Genomic DNA, 16791 nt, shown 5'->3' with positions numbered 1-16791 from the left:
GTGCATGTGCGTGAGTGTGTGTGTGTGTGTATGTATGTGCATGTGTAAGTTAATGTCTGTGTGTGAGTGCATGTAATTGTGTGTGTACTGTGTATATTTGTGTGTGTGTCCATGCTGAGTGTGTCGCACGTACCGTAGAGTTGCCAGTCAAACACTGGTGTGACGGCGGCGCCGCAGCGGAGCTCAGAGCTGTGAGAGAGCAGCAGAAGTGAGCTCAGAAACCCGCCATACACCTGCACAGAACCGCCTCATTATGAACATCTGACGTCTAACACCAACTCTCACACTTTGAAATGTACAAAAACGCTAGGGTTTGATCCTGCAGAGCCGGTTTCTATTTCTGTAGTCGACTGAGACTTTAATAATAGGCTGTACAAGTATTTTTATCTGTTTCTCTGATAGAGATGCAGTTTATTTACTGAATGCTTTATTCAAAAGCTTATTTTAAAGTTGCAGCATACAGAAATTACACTTCCGTCATCATTTACTTTCCCTTGTTCCAAACCTGTATGACTTACTTTCTTCTGTGGAACTTTTTTTACAGGTTTGAATGACATGAGGATGAGTACATGACCATATCTGTGTGAACGAACCCGTTAATGAATCTGGAGAGACCTCACCTTGCCAAAAACGCCGACTCTGCCTCCATCAATGTACGGCTGCTTCACCAGATACCTGCCACAGACAGATAAACACATCATGTAATGCTAATATGAGGAAAAAAATACTCATATAACCTCATTTGAGATCAGAATAGTTTTTGTGCTCATGTGGAAATGGTGTCTTTATAAAGTGACTGTAGAGCCGCTGTAGTGAGATGGGCTTTGTAACGACGTCTTTAGTGCCTTTATGGGTCTTGAGAGAGGAAATGACATTGGTGTCAATGAAGGCCTTTCTGAGCCATCGGATTTCAACACTAATATCTTCATCTGTGTCTGAAGATGAACGGAGGTCTGATGGTGTCCAACGACGTTAGGGAGAGGAATTAAAGGGTTAGTTCACCCAAAAATGAAATCGAAACAAAAATGAAACACCCCTAATGTCGTTCCACACCCGTAAGACCTCCGTTCATCTTCACACACAGTTTAAGATATTTTAGATTTAGTCCGAGAGCGTATGCAAGTGTATGCACACTATACTGTCCATGTCTAGAAAGGGAATAAAAACATCATCACAGTAGTCCATATGAGACATCAGTGGGTTAATTAGAGTCTCTTGAAGCATCCAAAATACATTTGGGTCCAAAAATAACAAAAACTACGACTTTATTCGAGGATTGAAAACAAACCCAGAAGAGAAGACATTGCTGAATAAAGATTCAAACAGTTATGAATCAGCGTATTGATTCATGATTCGGATCGCCAATGTCACGTGATTTCAGCAGTTTGACACGCGATCCGAATCATGAATCAATACGCTGATTCATAACCAGTATAGTATGGACATGGACAGTATAGTGTGCATACACTTGCATACGCGCTCGGACTAAATATAAAATATCTTAAACTGTGTGTGAAGATGAACGGAGGTCTTACTGGTGTGGAACGACATTAGGGGGAGGAGTTAATGACAGACATTTAATTTTTGGGTGAACTAACCCTTTAACATGAGGCTGTGTGTGTTTAAGGTTTGACGCTCAGCACACTCACTCTAAAGCGGAGATTTGATCGTCGGCATCCACGAGTCCCAAACACTTGTAAACATCCTGGAGAACCTGCTGGCCCTGAAAGCCGCTCCCTCTGCCGTCCACCCGGGCCACAATCACATCATCACAGCTGACCAGCACATCGGCCCATTCCAGACGAAAGCGCTTGTTCACTTGCTGACAGCCAGGTTCAGACTCACTATCACACACACACACACACACACACACACACACACACACACACACACACACACAGAGAAAGAGAGAGGTCAGACAGATCCAGACTGATGTGGCATGAGCAGACGTGTTAGATGGATGTTCTTGATGTATCAAAATACTGAATTTCATAATAGTGATTATCAAAACCTGCTTCCTAAAAAAGAGCTTAGAGTGAAATATTGGTCACTGAATATTTTTAGTGAGTAAAATCTTTAGATATAGCCTAGAATATTTCAGTAAAAATAAATGGTATCCAAATAGCAAAACAGCCTTACTAAACAATAAGCTTTTAGAAACTAATTCTGTGTGAACCCTACATGTGCGGAGTGTAGCTTTTATTTTGGTTACAATTTATTCCAGCCAATTCTCAGTGTATTATTAGACACTTAGGGTTAGTAGAATAAGTTGACGTAGTTACAAAGTTACTTATAGTTAGTAGAATGTCTGCTATGAATGACGTGTGTGTGTGTGTGTGTGTGTGTGTGTGTGTGTGTGTGTGTGTGTGTGTGTGTGTGTGTGTGTGTGTGTGCGTGCGTGCGTTGTGCATGCGATGTGTGTGTGCGTGCGACCTGGTAATCCCTACGTTATGGGGACAAAATGTCCCCACAAAGATGGCAATATCCGAAATCCTTGTCCTTGTGGGGACATTTTTAGGTCCCCATGAGGAAAACATCTTATAAATCACACAGAAGGAGTTTTTTTGAGAAAGTAAAAATGTAGGGTAGGTTTAGGGACAGGGGCAGTGTAAGGGGATAGGATGTACAGTTTGTACAGTATGAAATCCATTACGCCTATGGAAAGTCCCCATAAAACATGGAAACACAACGTGTGTGTGTGTGTGTGTGTGTGTGTGTGTGTGTGTGTGTGTGTGTGTGTGTGTGTGTGTGTGTGTGTGTGTGTGTGTGTGATCGTACAGCAGCAGCAGGAGAGGGTACCGCTTACTCTCTTCAAACTGTGGAGGGAAGCTGAGCTCAAGTCTCAGGGCTGTAAACACACAGGAAACACATATCTGTCACTTACAGAAAAACTGAATCAGTAAAACCATCTGAGGCTTCATTCAGACTGAAGTTGGCCCAAATCAGATTTCCTTTTTGCCCATGTTATCCGTTTTTAATAACAGTGTGAACATTACGAACCACATGGGATCTGATTTGAGTCATGTAGTCCTAGACACAGGGCTGCCGTTGTGCAATGTGGTCTCAGTCTGAACCGTCATATCAGAATTCATGCTTTTAAAGGGATCGTGATATGGATTGCTACTACAGCTTGACGATGATCAGGAGGATGGTTATGTTAAAGTGATGATTATTATAGCCAGTTTTGGTTATGCTGTCTAAGATGTTACTCATCATTGTCATGTTCTGTGACAGCATCCTTTACAATTCGCACGGTAATGGTGCCAATAATGAAGACGACTGATGATGATGATGATGATGATGATGATGATGATGATGATGATGATGATGATGATGATGATGATGATAAATCATACCCTGGTTGTTCATCTGTAAGGTCCGGATTTGTCTAACTGGTATCTGTTTCTTTCGGACAAATTCTCTGACCTCCAGATGAGCATCTACAGTCACATGATCTACAGAGAGGAACAGAAAGAGAGCAAGACAGCTGAAGGTCGGTGTGTACTGATTTTTTTATGCAAAATATATGTGAGTGTATATCATATATATATATATATAGAGAGAGGAGAGAGAGAGAGAGAGAGAGAGAGAGAGAGAGAGAGAGAGAGAGAGAGAGAGAGAGAGAGAGAGAGAGAGAGAGAGTCTCATGAACGCACAGTCATGAACAGGAGATCAACAGGATTTTTATTAGAACATTTCGGTTTGTTTTTCACTCTTATCAGATGCCACCAGAACTCTTGGAATAGTCAGTCTGATGGGATCATTTTGTAATACTTCTGCATCTTTTTAAAAGCTTGATGCTAGTTGCTATTCACTGCCATTATATGGACGAGTGCGAGTGGGACAGCATATGGCTACAGAACAACACCAGGGGGAGTAAATGATGACTTTATGGATGAACCATCCTTCCCTCGCGGGTCAAAATGACCAGAAGCCCATTATTATACGTAATTTATTTATTTATTTATTTATTTTGTCCAGAAAGCTTACTTAATTTCATTACGATAGTATTTTTCCTATTTTTTTAATGCAATTTCTTTGGATTTTTTTTACCTTTAAGTTATTCGATTTTATCAATAAATAATAAATAAATAATAATTGAACAAATTTTTTCAACTTCAATTTAAAATAACTCAATGATCTCATGCGTAACCCTTTTAATTCAGCTTAGCGTTTTACATTGGGTGTCTCGTGTATGTATGATCAAGATCAGATCATGCAGCTACAACTGTGTGTGTGTGTGTGTGTGTGTGTGTGTGTATGTGTGTCTGCATTTTGTGTTTGGACTCACCACTTATGTTGCTGAGAAGGTGCACAGTGGTTTTGGGGATTCCTGGACCTGGAACACAAAATACAAAATATAGCAATCTTCAGCCATTTTTGCAAAGCAGAATGAGGCTAATATAGGAAGAAATCCAATGTGATGGTGTGAGCTAGAGCGTCACGATCTTGATTTAAACACTGACGTGTGGTTATTCCTAAATGACAATGATTTGGCCTATACTTATGTCTATACTTTGACTACGATGACAGCGAATGACAGAGAGGGCAGTTGTCACGTATAGATACGACAAGGCTTCACAAACTGTGTTTTTACCAAACAATATAATTTATGTCACAATAATTCAAATCATCACAGATGAACTGACATAAAAGTGTATAGTTCGGATATATATATATATATATATAGTGTGTGTGATGGGTAGGTTTAGGGGCAGGGGCAGTGTAAGGGGATAGAATGTATAGTTTGTATGGTATAAAAACCATTACGCCTATGGAAAGTCCCCACAATTCACAAAAACACGTGTGTGCGCGTGCCTTTGTTTATATTACATTGTGGGGACCAAATGTAACCTAATGACCAGCCAGCGGTCCCCTCTTTTCAAAAGGCTTATAAATCAGACAGGATGAGTTTTTTTGAGAAAGTAACAATGCAGAATGTTTCCTGTGATGGGTAGGTTTAGGGGCAGTGTAGGGGATAGAAAATACAGTTTGTACAGTGTAAAAACCCTCTACGTCTATGGAGAGTCCCCATAAAGATAGTGAACCAGACGTGTGTGTGTGAGTGTCATTCATTTACCCCTGCAGTTCAGCAGTACAGCCCGTCCGCGTGGACTCAGTGAGGCTTCATAGAATGAACAGTGAGGTTTGAACAAAGAACAGCTCAAACACTCTCGATGAAACGGATCCACCGTGCTCACCCTGGAGGTCAGAGGTCACATTGCTGTAATGTGAGGCATTCAGGAAGAATAAAAACAAGGAAGTCCATGCACAATCAGTGTGTCTGACCTGTACAGGTGCCTGTGACTGAATCCAGCCTCATTACTGAGAAAATATCTGCATGAAAACACAACATGTTAGACATCTGATAGGCTTTTGCACGTTTGTGTGTGTGAACAAGAGACTCACACGGTGTCAATGTGTTCATCATAGGTAAGGATTTCTGTGACCTCCCAGGTGCCTGAGGTCAGGTGACGCATGCTGACCCCTTCACCTTCAGGCTGAAAGCAGAAGAGGTAAAAGTGGATCCGTTATGCCATTTTTCAAAGTTGTGATGTATTTTGGGCTTTACTAGATGTTTACCCCTTAACTAAAGGTTTGTGAACTTTTATACCTGTTCTGACATCATTGCGAGGTGTCTAAAGGATCCGTGGCCTCCGCTTCTGAGGGGCGATGTCATGAAAAACGTTGCTCCATCTTTAGAGAAAACTGGTTTTTCATTCTGCACCAATCAGACGAGAGCATCAGGTGACAACTCAACGTTTTGTTTGAGGTAAATATGTCTAAAGTGACACAATCTTACCTGTCTGTCGATCCACTTGTCTGATGTCATGACATGCTTCTGCAATGAGAGATCAAAAACAATGTTTATAAGTGTCTGCATACATTGTGCAAGTGTGTGTGTGTGTGTGTGTGTGTGTGTCAGGGTTGTGTGCCATTCAGAAGGGAATTGAGATGCCTTTTAAATTCCAATTCATTTCCTAAATTTTAATTGAGGTTGCAACCAGAATGAAGAATTGCAATTCAAATTTGAATGCAAGGAAGTAAATTGAATTTAAAATATACTCTCATCAGGCATAACATTATGAGGTGAAGTGAATAACACTGATGATCTCTTCATCACGGCTCCTGTCAGTGGGTGGGATATATTAGGCAGCAAGTGAACATTTTGTCCTCATAGTTGATGTGTTAGAAGCAGGAAAAATGGGCAAGCGTAAGGATTTGAGCGAGTTTGACAAGGGCCAAATTGTGATGGCTAGACGACTGGGTCAGAGCATCTCCAAAACTGCAGCTCTTGTGGGCTGTTCCCGGTCTGCAGTGGTCAGTTTTTATCAAAAGTGCTCCAAGGAAGGAACAGTGGAGAACCGGCCACAGGGTCATGGGCGGCCAAGGCTCATTGATGCATGTGGGGAGCGAAGGCTGGCCCGTGTGGTCCAATCAAACAGACGAGCTACTGGAGCTCAAACTGCTCAAGAAGTTAATGCTGGTTCTGATAGAAAGCTGTCAGAATACACAGACCATCTCAGTTTGTTGCGTATGGGGCGGCATAGCCGCCGGCCAGTCAGGATGCCCATGCTGACCTTAGCCTGGATGCCAGCCGAGCTTAGCCCCGCCCACAACATTTGAGCTCGGGCGGTTTGGTCTGGCCTTGATCCATAGAGGAGTGGTTATGCCTGAACAGAAACTGTTCGGACCAATGAAATCATCAGGGCGGGCTTTAGACGATGACGGACAGATGATCAACAGTAACGTAATCATCACGTCATCAAAGGCGCTTGGGTTGAATTTGTTCACAGAACTTCGTATCTGCATCACCTTCACTATTTGTCTCTGAAATGATGATCGTGTTGGTAAGTACTCTGTGTATCCTTAAATTCATTTTACAACACCAGCAAAGATCATTTACACTCATCTTTTTCTTCTAATGGTAATTATTCCAGCGTGCGTGCAGACAGGGTTGCCAAGTTTTTACAACAAAACCCGCCAAATACTAGCCCAAAACAAGCCCAATAGCTTTTCGAGGACGGTTCTCCGGAAAAAAAAAGGCTTTTGGAGGGTAACGTGTTATTTTGGCAAAGCTGCCAGCTAAAATTTGCATCACATAATTGAGGTCGCCTCAACCCGCACACATGGAAAACAACCCGCAGACAAAACCACAGACTTGGCAACGCAGTGCAGTTGAGTTCTGTTGACATTTGACAACTAACGCAATGTGTCGCTTCGTTGCTCTGATTGGTTGTAGGTCTGTCCAATTGATGTCTTTCCTGGTTCGGTTGAAACATGCCCAATAATCACAGCCCAATGGAGCATCAGACTCATATTCTGACTAGAATTGAGTATGACCACGTCAGGCTATGCTGACCCCGCCAAAAGCACCAACAGTGGCACGTGAGCATCAGAACTGGACCACGGAGCAATGGAAGAAGGTGGCCTGGTCTGAGGAATCAAGTTTTCTTTTACATCACGTGGATGGCCAGGTGTGTGTGTGTGGCTTACCTGGGGAACACGTGGCCCCAGGATGCACTATGGGAAGAAGGCGCGCTCTTATGACTGCACGTGTATTTTCTGGTCTAGCCTTAAATATACAGTAAGCTTTTTTTAATGGTTTTTGAGGATAAGAAACTACATTTATGAGACAGATCATGTCAGCTTTCATTGCTGATTTCATCATATGTTTTCAAATGCAGTTTTTGAATAGTTGGTCGCCAATGTGGCCGCTGACTTTCAATAGACAAATAGATAGACCAGGATGGTAGAACACTTCATTTCCCAGAATGCACCTGTTTATTTCTTTGAGTTGCAGTTCAGTTCAACTTGTTGTGGCCGATTCAATTCAAATTCCTTCTCATGAATGGTGTGTTTGAGAGACGCGGCGTAAGCTCACCACCACACATTTCCCCGTGTGTGTGTAGCACAGTGTGAGAATGGAGGCGTTCTGAGGACGGTTTAACCAGCGTACAGCGAGACACTCGTCTGTTACCCACCGCACCATGCTGATATAGAGCTCTCTGCACAAACACACACACACACACGCGACAGGTAGTCAACATTATGAACATCTGAAGGTTTAGAAATCGAACAGTCTTTTATAAAGTCATGATGTAGTTTTTTGGCTCTATTAGAGCAGTATCAAAATCATGTCTTTGGAAAGTCCCCATAAAACATGAAAAACCAACGTTTGTGCGTGTGCATGTTTGTGTTTGTGCGAGTGTGTGTGGTACCTTCTCTGTAAGCCATCGGGATGCGGGAGTTGTGTAGTGCGTGTGGATCCGTTCACACTGACCACATAAAGTGTCACTTCAGGATTCGTCTGTCCAGCCTGTTGCACACACAGTGAAAGGAAGTGAGATCCAGTGTTCATAGTCACAACCGCAACTAATCCAACTCAACACTGACAGAAGCCAGTGAGCTGATTTTGAGAAGGGATCTGTACACTGGTGACTAAGGACAAACATCATGAGCTGCTATATCCTTTTCTAAAGCCCTATTCGGACGGTAATTGTTTCTCGTGGGGTCGTAAGGTATTTTCATCATTTACAGGGGCTGAGATTTTATTGCCGTCCAAATCCAGAATGTCAGTGTTTTTCTCCCACCCAGTCGAGTTACCGACTGTTTTTAGACAAACACCAAGGTCATGTGGTGAGTTTTCAAAAAGAGATCTGTTCAAAATGAACTATTTATATCCTTTTTGCCCCCTGTGGAGCACCGTATCGCTATTTAGGTTACATTTTTTAGCATTGTATTAACTTATTTCCACTCATTTCTAAAAAAAAATTAATTACATCTTTTTTTAAACAGGAGATTTAAATAATTAATAATTTCGTATTATTAATTTAATATGATTTTATTCTTATTATTCCAAGCATATGACATTTTTACAGCAGACTCATTCTACCGAGCACGTGAGCATATTCACAGGTGCGCAGGGTCACAAAGCTCACTCCACCACCGTGAATAATGCTGCCTTCACGTGCTATCAGAATTATCGTAAATACGATATCACTCACTTCAATGCAATGAGCTCGTAATTACAACTTTGGATGTGGGAATTACGAAATTTCCGATAGCACGTGAAAGCAGCAATAATCACCATCCGAATGCATGAGTTTTATCACTGAGTTGGCATGCAAATGTATTTTTACAGATAATCACATGAGAAACAATTACCATCCAAATAGGGCTTAAAGGGTTAGTTCATTAATTACCCACCCTGATGTCATTCCACACCCGTAAGACCTCCAAAAATAACAAAACTATGACTTTATTCAGCATTGTCTTCTCTTCCGGGTTTGTTTTCAAACCTCGAATAAAAATTTGAACGGTTATGAATCAGCGTATTGATTCATGATTCGGAATCGCGTGTCAAACTACTGAAAGCACGTGACATTGGCGATCCGAATCATGAATCAATATGCTGATTCATAACCGTTCAAATTTTTATTCGGGGTTTAAAAACAAACCCGGAAGAGAAGACAATGCTGAATAAAGTCGTAATTTTTGTTATTTTTGGACCCAAATGTATTTTGGATGCTTCAAGAGACTCTAATTAACCCACTGATGTCTCATATGGACTACTGTGATGATGTGTTTATTCCCTTTCTGGACATGGACAGTATAGTGTGCATACACTTGCATACGCTCTCGGACTAAATATAAAATATCTTAAACTGTGTGTGAAGATGAACGGAGGTCTGACGGGTGTGGAACGACATTAGGGAGAGGAGTTAATGACAGTCATTTTATTTTTGGGTGAACTAACCCTTTAAGATAGCTACACATTCAGGAGTGTATCAGCAGTGGTTACCTTCGGGTATGGATACTGTGGTCCGCGTGGGTAAAGCATCCCTGTGAAACGCGGCAGCTGCTCTCTGGGTACAAGAGTGTCATTGATGGTGAGAAACGCCAGACTGGAGCCTGATGGAGACCACCAGTGAGCGACTGAAGAATGCAAGACCTCCTCTAATAGCCGATCAGAGACACAGCAAACGTTACGTCAGATTCATTAAAATAATCGTACTGGCGTGGCTTGTATTGTGGTGTGGTGTTACCCTCATAAAGCCAGTCCGTTATTCCGTTAAATACGAGGCCATCTCGCCCTGAGGATGTCAGTCTTAGAGAACTGCTCTTCACTTCTGGCTGATAGTAGATATTATTCTCAAATATATATACCTGAGACAGAGAGAGAATGAGTTGAGAGGACGCCATGCTCATGCAAGAGAAAGAAAGAAAGCTTGGGTCCACAGCTGTCACTCACTAAAGAGAGCCTATTTTGCCCGTTTTCAAAGTTTTGATTTTGTTTTTTCATACTTGAATGTTAAAAAGCACATTATTTCCTCATATCTCTCCATTGTTGCGGCTCCTCTCTTCCCAGTCTGTCAGTAACGCTCTGTTTAGTTCCCGTCTCTATGAAGCCCCGCCTTCTGAAAAGCACTCTGTGCTCTGATTGGTCGGCTGGATCAGTGTGTTGTGATTGGTCAAGCACGTTGAGCGTGTTTGGGAAATTCTTTGCCATTCTAAAAAGAGAGTTCCTTAAGAAATTAAGTTCTGTCTAAAATTAAACATTCAATTCGTTTTCTTAATGTTGAAATTGTGATTTCCGATCGAACTATTTTCAATGTAAAAGTCATCGTCTTGACTAGGCTGCACAATATAAGCACTAAAATGTTCACTGCAAACTTTAGTTTATAAACTCTTGCATATGACCAATGAACCAGATATTAATATTATACCTGACTAGAAAATTGGTTAAGGGTGGTTATGAAACCCAAATGTGACCCTGGACCACAAAACCAGTCATAAGGGTAATTTTTTTAAAATCGAGATTTATACAATAAGTAAGCTTTTCCATTGATGTTTGGTTTGTTAGGCCAATATTTGATCAAGATACAACTATTTGAAAATCTGAAATCTGAGGGTGCAAAAAATTGAAAATTTGAGAAAATCTCCTTTAAAGTTGTCCAAATGAAGTCCTTAGCATTGCAAATTACTTCTAATAAAACATTTTTGATATATTTACGGAAGGAAATTTACTAAATATCTCCATGGAACATGATCTTAATATCCTAATGATTTAAATTAAATACATTTATTATTTATAATTTTGACCCATACGATGTATTGTTGGCTATTGCCACAGATATACCCGTGAGACGCAGGACTGGTGAAGTGCTCCAGGGTCACATATTACATATACAGGGCAGTAATTTTCAGAGCACTGTGTTTCAAGCCTTTCTGTTTACACCCGTTTGTCCAGCAGATGTCCTCAGAGCAGTGTTTTACATGTTATTTGGCTCAGTCGATTTCAAACATTCAGACATTTTTCCCCCTTTACTCTTGATCCCTAGCACCTCCGAATCGAACGGGTGACTCCCAGCTTTAGTTTTTATTTCTTATTGCACTCTGACTGCAATTTAACTGAAATACTGTCAGTGAGTTCAATGTAAATATATATTGCAGTGGCACTTTACTCTGGGATCTTACAACAAGACTGAAGCTACTTTTGACATGATATGTTAAATATTTTATATCTCTTCTATAGCTACATATCAAATTTTCATGTGTGCTTGGTACACTGCACTATATATGGACAATAAAGCTTTTCTGACGCTTTCAGTTTGATCTGTTTTACATAAGCTGATGAATTTTGCTTGTTTGGTGCTGGTCTAGTCAGTGGACCAACATAGCGAACCCTAACCAGCATGTTTTTTCAGATGAAGCTGCTTGACTGTGGGTTTAATGATGGTTAAGCTATAGATGATAAGCCTGGTAGGCGACCAGCACTTTTTAACAGGGTTGAAGTGTAACACAGACACACATAAGCTTGTGAATAACGGCCGGTTATCCGGCCGGTTATATTACAGTTATTGATTACCTATATTAAAGTTGTGAACCACACCGCTAGGATAAATGAGCCATTGCAATACTTGAAGACTTGTAAAGATATGGGGGTGCATCCCCCGTTTAACACTATTGTAATTAGGATTTCCAATGATCTGCATTCTCCCCTGAAAGTGATCGGGAAGATAATAATAATAATAATAATAATACATTTTATTTGAATTGCACTTTACATTTGTAACAAATCTCAAAGTGCTACAGTTATGGTAATTTAAAAATGGGAAAATACAAATAGCTTAAATAGCTTAAAGACATAAGCTCTCCCAAAAATAAATGTTTTAAGTCCTTTTTTAAAAGTCTCAAGAGCTTGAGGTGCCCTCAGATGGTCGGGGTAGGGCCTTCCAAACCCGAGGAGCATCAGAACAGAAAGCCCGATCACCCATAGAGCTGAGCTTAGTCTGGGGAAGATGAAGGAGGTTTGAGTTTGTTGAACGAAGTGATCGAGCTGTAGTTGAAGGTGTGAGTAGTCCTTCCAGATAGGAGGGGGCATTTCCATAGATGCACTGGTGGGTTAGAAGGGAGACCTTATATTCAATCCTGGTGGAAACAGGAAACCAGTAAAGTGAATGGAGCATGGGAGTGATGTGATCAAATTTTCGAACTCTCAACAGGATTCTTGCTGCGCTATTCTGAACACACTGCAGTCTCTGCAAGCTTTTGTTAGGGATCCCCATGAGAAGTGCATTACGATAATCCAGTCTGGAGGAGACAAAGGCATGGACCAGCTTTTCAGCATCTGCTAAGGTTAGTGTTGGACGGAGTTTAGCAATATTTCTGAGATGGTAGAAAGATGTCTTGCAGAGGTTTTTGATATGGGCTTCGAAGCAGAGATGTGGGTCAAATCTTACACCAAGATTGGTGATAGTTGTGGAGAGGGGAATGTCCTGACCAGAGATGGTTATACCAGTTATGGAGGAACACTGTGTTTGATGTGGTGTGCCAACAAGAATTGCCTCAGTTTTCGAGCTGTGCTGTTTAACTGGAGGAAGTTGTGCTTCACCCACACCCTTATCTCCTCCAGACAGGCAGTGAGTGTTGAAGACGTAGATGATGTTGGGGAAGTTGCAGAGGTGTGTGTTTCTGATTTCACGTACAGTTGTGTGTCATCAGCTTAGCAGTGAAATGAGACTCCATAGCGGCTAATGACATGGCCGAGGGGGAGGATGTAAATGATGAAGAGAATAGGGCCAAGGACTGACCCCTAAGGGACCCCGCAGGTAACTGTGTGTTGTCGGGACCTTGCACTTCCAAGTGAAATGTACTCTGATCTGTTAGTGAGGTATGATTTAAACCAGTTTAGGGCAGTGCTAGTGAGTCCAGTGGTTTGATGCAGCCGGTTAAGGAGTTTGCCATGATCCACTGTATCGAAAGCAGCTGACAGATTGAGGAGTATGAGGAGGGATGGTGAGCCTCCATCATTTGTAGGTCATTTGTGACTCGAACCAGGGCTGTTTCAGTACTGTGTGCAGAGTGGAAACCAGACTGAAATTTTTTATTTTTCAGTTTTATTTGAGATGATCCTGGAGGTGGGAAGCTACAACTTTTTCCAGTACTTGGGAGATGAATGGGAGATTGGAAATGGGCCTGTAATTTGCAAGCACATCTGGGTCAAGGGTTTTTTTTTTGAGAAGAGGTCTGATTTTGGCAGTTTTTAGAGCTGTTGGAACATTGCCAGACTGGAGGGAGTGGTTTATTATAGTGGTAATCAGAGGACTTAGGACAGAGGTACACACAGAAAAATAGGGTGTCAAAATTGTACCTTTAGGGGTACAACAGCTTGTCGCTGGGGCAGTACCCTTAAAAGGACATCTTTGTACCATTTTTACCACAAAAACGTTCAAAGTAGTACCTTAAGGTACGCATTTGTACTTAAAGGTAATAATATGCACCTTTTAGGAGTAAAAAAGGTACAAAAATGTCATTTTAAGGGTACTGCCGCAGCGACAAGCTGTTGTACCCCTAAAGGTGCAATTTTGACACCCTATATTTCTGTGTGTATTAACTTTCACTAGAGCTGTAGGAAAAGGGTCGAGCGCACAGGTGGTGGGTTTCATCCTTTTTAATTATTTTCTTAACCTCTTGCTGTGTGATTTCTGGAAAGTGATCTAGGTGCTCCAAAATTGCAGGCTGTGAGTGGATAGTCAGGGTGGATAGTGGTGAGGATCCAGGAAAGGTCGAGTGAATTGAGTCTATTTTTGTTTTGAAAAAGTCCAAGAAGTTATTACAGTGCTCTTCTGTAGTTTCAGTAAGTGAGGAGGTTTGTGATGAAACCTTGATGTCGTAGAGACTTGAAACTTTGAGGGATGGTAGTACTCACACCGCCTACAAAGTCACCAAAACTTGCGCCAATCGGCCTTATGGTGGCGCTATACCGATCAAAGGTACGGAACCGCTCATAACTCCTACACCGTTAGGCGAGACGCTCAAGATGTAAAAAACGCACGTCTCGGATTCAAGCGAGATCTTAGGATTTTTGCCCCATCAGAACCAAACCAGTCCAGAAAGATTTAATTTTCAATAATTATTGAAAGCGAATTTTTTAAAGTGGGCATGGCCAGTTTTTACTAAAAATGCATATCACTCTTGAATGGAAAGAGATAATTTCACACAACTTGGTACATCTCTGTTTGTGACGCTGCGACTTGCCACTTGGTGGCGCTATAAAATGACAAACCCCCCCCTGCAAAAACGGCTATAGCTATGTAACAGTCAGTCTAATTGATTATCTACGAGGACATTCACTTATCTCGAAAAACGGTCGGTGTTGGCCAGTCAATTTAGAGAACCTATCAGAAAAGTTTAACGGAGGCTGATTGGAACAAAACTCGCTGGGCCTGTTAGATTAACGACCCTAGAGGCCTGAGAGAAAGTCAAAAGAAATTGGCCACCAGGGGGCGCCATCGCATTTTTCAGGTGCATAAAAAACACGATATTCAGACCATATGATAGAACTCTCATTCTGATCAACTTTGCCTCTAGGACCATGGTTGTAAATCACGTCATTCTGTAAATGTTGGAGATTATTCGGAAAACTACTTTTGCAAACTAGTCCTAGGTTTTTCACTCAGACCATTGCAGAACAATTCTCTGGACTCTCTAGGTCACTAATAAATTATAATAAAAATGTTTTGATGTTGGCGTTTCGGTATAACAGGGTAATTAAAGACATGGAGGTGGCAAAATATACCTAAAAGCCTATAAATCCTTAACGAAAATTCAAAACTACACAAAATCAGGCGAGCATATGCAACATATGATTCTAAACAAGCATGCAAACTTTTGTATGGATCGGACAATAGGTGGCGCTATAATGGTTAAAAAATCTTTTTACATATTTCCATAGTAAATTGCCTGCATTGGCTATACATGTTTTTTTCTATCTCTGATCTAGGTGGTTATAGGCTTGCTGAATAAACTTAAGTGAGTGTGCAGTTATACTCTGTCTTTACAAGGCTAAATGAAACATAATACCTTTTATACATGTGCTTAAAGGCCTTAAAGTGATTGAACCCCTGATAACTGACTAACAAAGACTTTATAAAAAGACGGTGCACTCATATGGGAAGAAGTGCAGTGCAAAATATGGCGGAATAGGTCCCGCCTTCTAAATAAAAGAGATAAATAAAAGGTTGTGTTATTTTTGCCCACAAAATATCTGTAATGTGGACCTTCGGTCTCTGAGCTGACAGTGTTGTGTTGCGTGTGTGTGATGTTGAGCGTGTGTGTTTTACTCACCAGCTGTTGGTCATGATTCCCCCATGATGCAAACTGTAGAACACAATCAGAGACCTCTGGAGGATTGAGTTCATGCACTTCCCTACACACACACACACACACACACACACACACACACACACACACCACACACACACACACACACACACACACACACACAAACACACACACACACACACACATGTCTGTGTAGTCAAATCAGCTTTATTTTTAAAGCGCTTTATACAATAGAAATGTATAATACCGTGTTTGTAAGTTGTAGATCAAGTAAGATGCCAGGTAGGAGTATCGATACACCTGAAAACAACACAAGACAAAACAGAATAAGTCCAAAAAAATATGCTAAATAAAATATCTATGTCTGTACAACACTGAACACACTGCAAAAAGATGTTTTCTTTCTTACGGGAAAACAAGACACAAATACTAAACATTCTTACATCAAGACACATTTACTTCAAAAGCAAAATTCTTACGTTTTTAAGTCTTAAAATTAATTAATATTATTATACATTAATATGAAACTAAAATGCATTATAATATTTGCAGATTCCTACATCTAAAATTGGTTGTTTGTCCTGTGTTTTAATGCATTATACTTTCAAAAGGTGTAACAATTAATATATAAGTATTATAATTTATTATAACTGAGGTTTTAATTATTCGTGAGGTCATACGATGCATAAATAATTCATTAATGCTAGCAAATGTTTCCAGAAAATAATCTTGTTTTCCCTTTAAATTAAGTAGATTTTTCTGACACCACTGGCAGATATTTTACTTGTTTGAAGCAAAAACTCAAGAAAAATCAGTAAACAAGTCTTAATATTGTCAGTCATTTTGCTCCTCCAAGTAAATATTTAGATATTTGTGCTGAAAACAACAGAAATACTGAGTACAAGTTTTAGTTTTGCTTAATTTGATATTATTATTATTATTATTATTATTATTATTATTATTAAAAAAATGTCATGGCTCTTTTATAAACAAAAGCTCCTGAGAATAACTGTGACCTCTGACCTTTCTGACATCATACGCCAGTAACACGTAGTTGAGGTCTGGTGACACGGAAAACTTGGAGGCCTTGAATTCTGCCTGTGTGGGAAAACATTCTCGTTAGAATTAATTATTGAATTATTCAGTACAGGGATGCTGCAA

At 40.6% G+C, this 16791-nt stretch overlaps 1 protein-coding gene and 1 long non-coding RNA gene across 2 annotated transcripts in view; one reads left to right on the top strand and one right to left on the bottom strand.

The window, feature by feature from the left end:
• Window positions 1–16791, bottom strand: part of LOC137075721 (inactive dipeptidyl peptidase 10-like) — a 36301-nt gene that overhangs the window by 5897 nt on the left and 13613 nt on the right. The window contains exons 5-22 of the mRNA XM_067444632.1: window positions 16654–16728; window positions 15878–15930; window positions 15634–15715; window positions 10050–10170; window positions 9806–9960; window positions 8223–8320; window positions 7886–8009; window positions 5804–5842; window positions 5615–5722; window positions 5410–5501; window positions 5290–5337; window positions 5081–5202; window positions 4292–4339; window positions 3357–3455; window positions 2779–2848; window positions 1650–1844; window positions 621–675; window positions 134–233 (exon numbers count right to left, since the gene is read on the bottom strand). Of these exons, the coding sequence (XP_067300733.1) occupies window positions 134–233; window positions 621–675; window positions 1650–1844; window positions 2779–2848; window positions 3357–3455; window positions 4292–4339; window positions 5081–5202; window positions 5290–5337; window positions 5410–5501; window positions 5615–5722; window positions 5804–5842; window positions 7886–8009; window positions 8223–8320; window positions 9806–9960; window positions 10050–10170; window positions 15634–15715; window positions 15878–15930; window positions 16654–16728 (1684 nt within the window). The remainder of the gene's footprint in view (window positions 1–133; window positions 234–620; window positions 676–1649; window positions 1845–2778; window positions 2849–3356; window positions 3456–4291; window positions 4340–5080; window positions 5203–5289; window positions 5338–5409; window positions 5502–5614; window positions 5723–5803; window positions 5843–7885; window positions 8010–8222; window positions 8321–9805; window positions 9961–10049; window positions 10171–15633; window positions 15716–15877; window positions 15931–16653; window positions 16729–16791) is intronic.
• On the top strand, window positions 3449–5767 carry LOC137075724 (uncharacterized). Its single transcript, XR_010905089.1, has 4 exons — window positions 3449–3493; window positions 5089–5297; window positions 5434–5516; window positions 5597–5767. It is a non-coding gene; the product is annotated as an uncharacterized lncRNA (long non-coding RNA).

The sequence above is a fragment of the Pseudorasbora parva genome, chromosome 5 (assembly GCF_024679245.1).
Source record: "Pseudorasbora parva isolate DD20220531a chromosome 5, ASM2467924v1, whole genome shotgun sequence".
Classification (NCBI taxonomy): Eukaryota; Metazoa; Chordata; class Actinopteri; order Cypriniformes; family Gobionidae; genus Pseudorasbora; species Pseudorasbora parva.
This window is presented reverse-complemented; position numbering and strand designations above follow the sequence as displayed.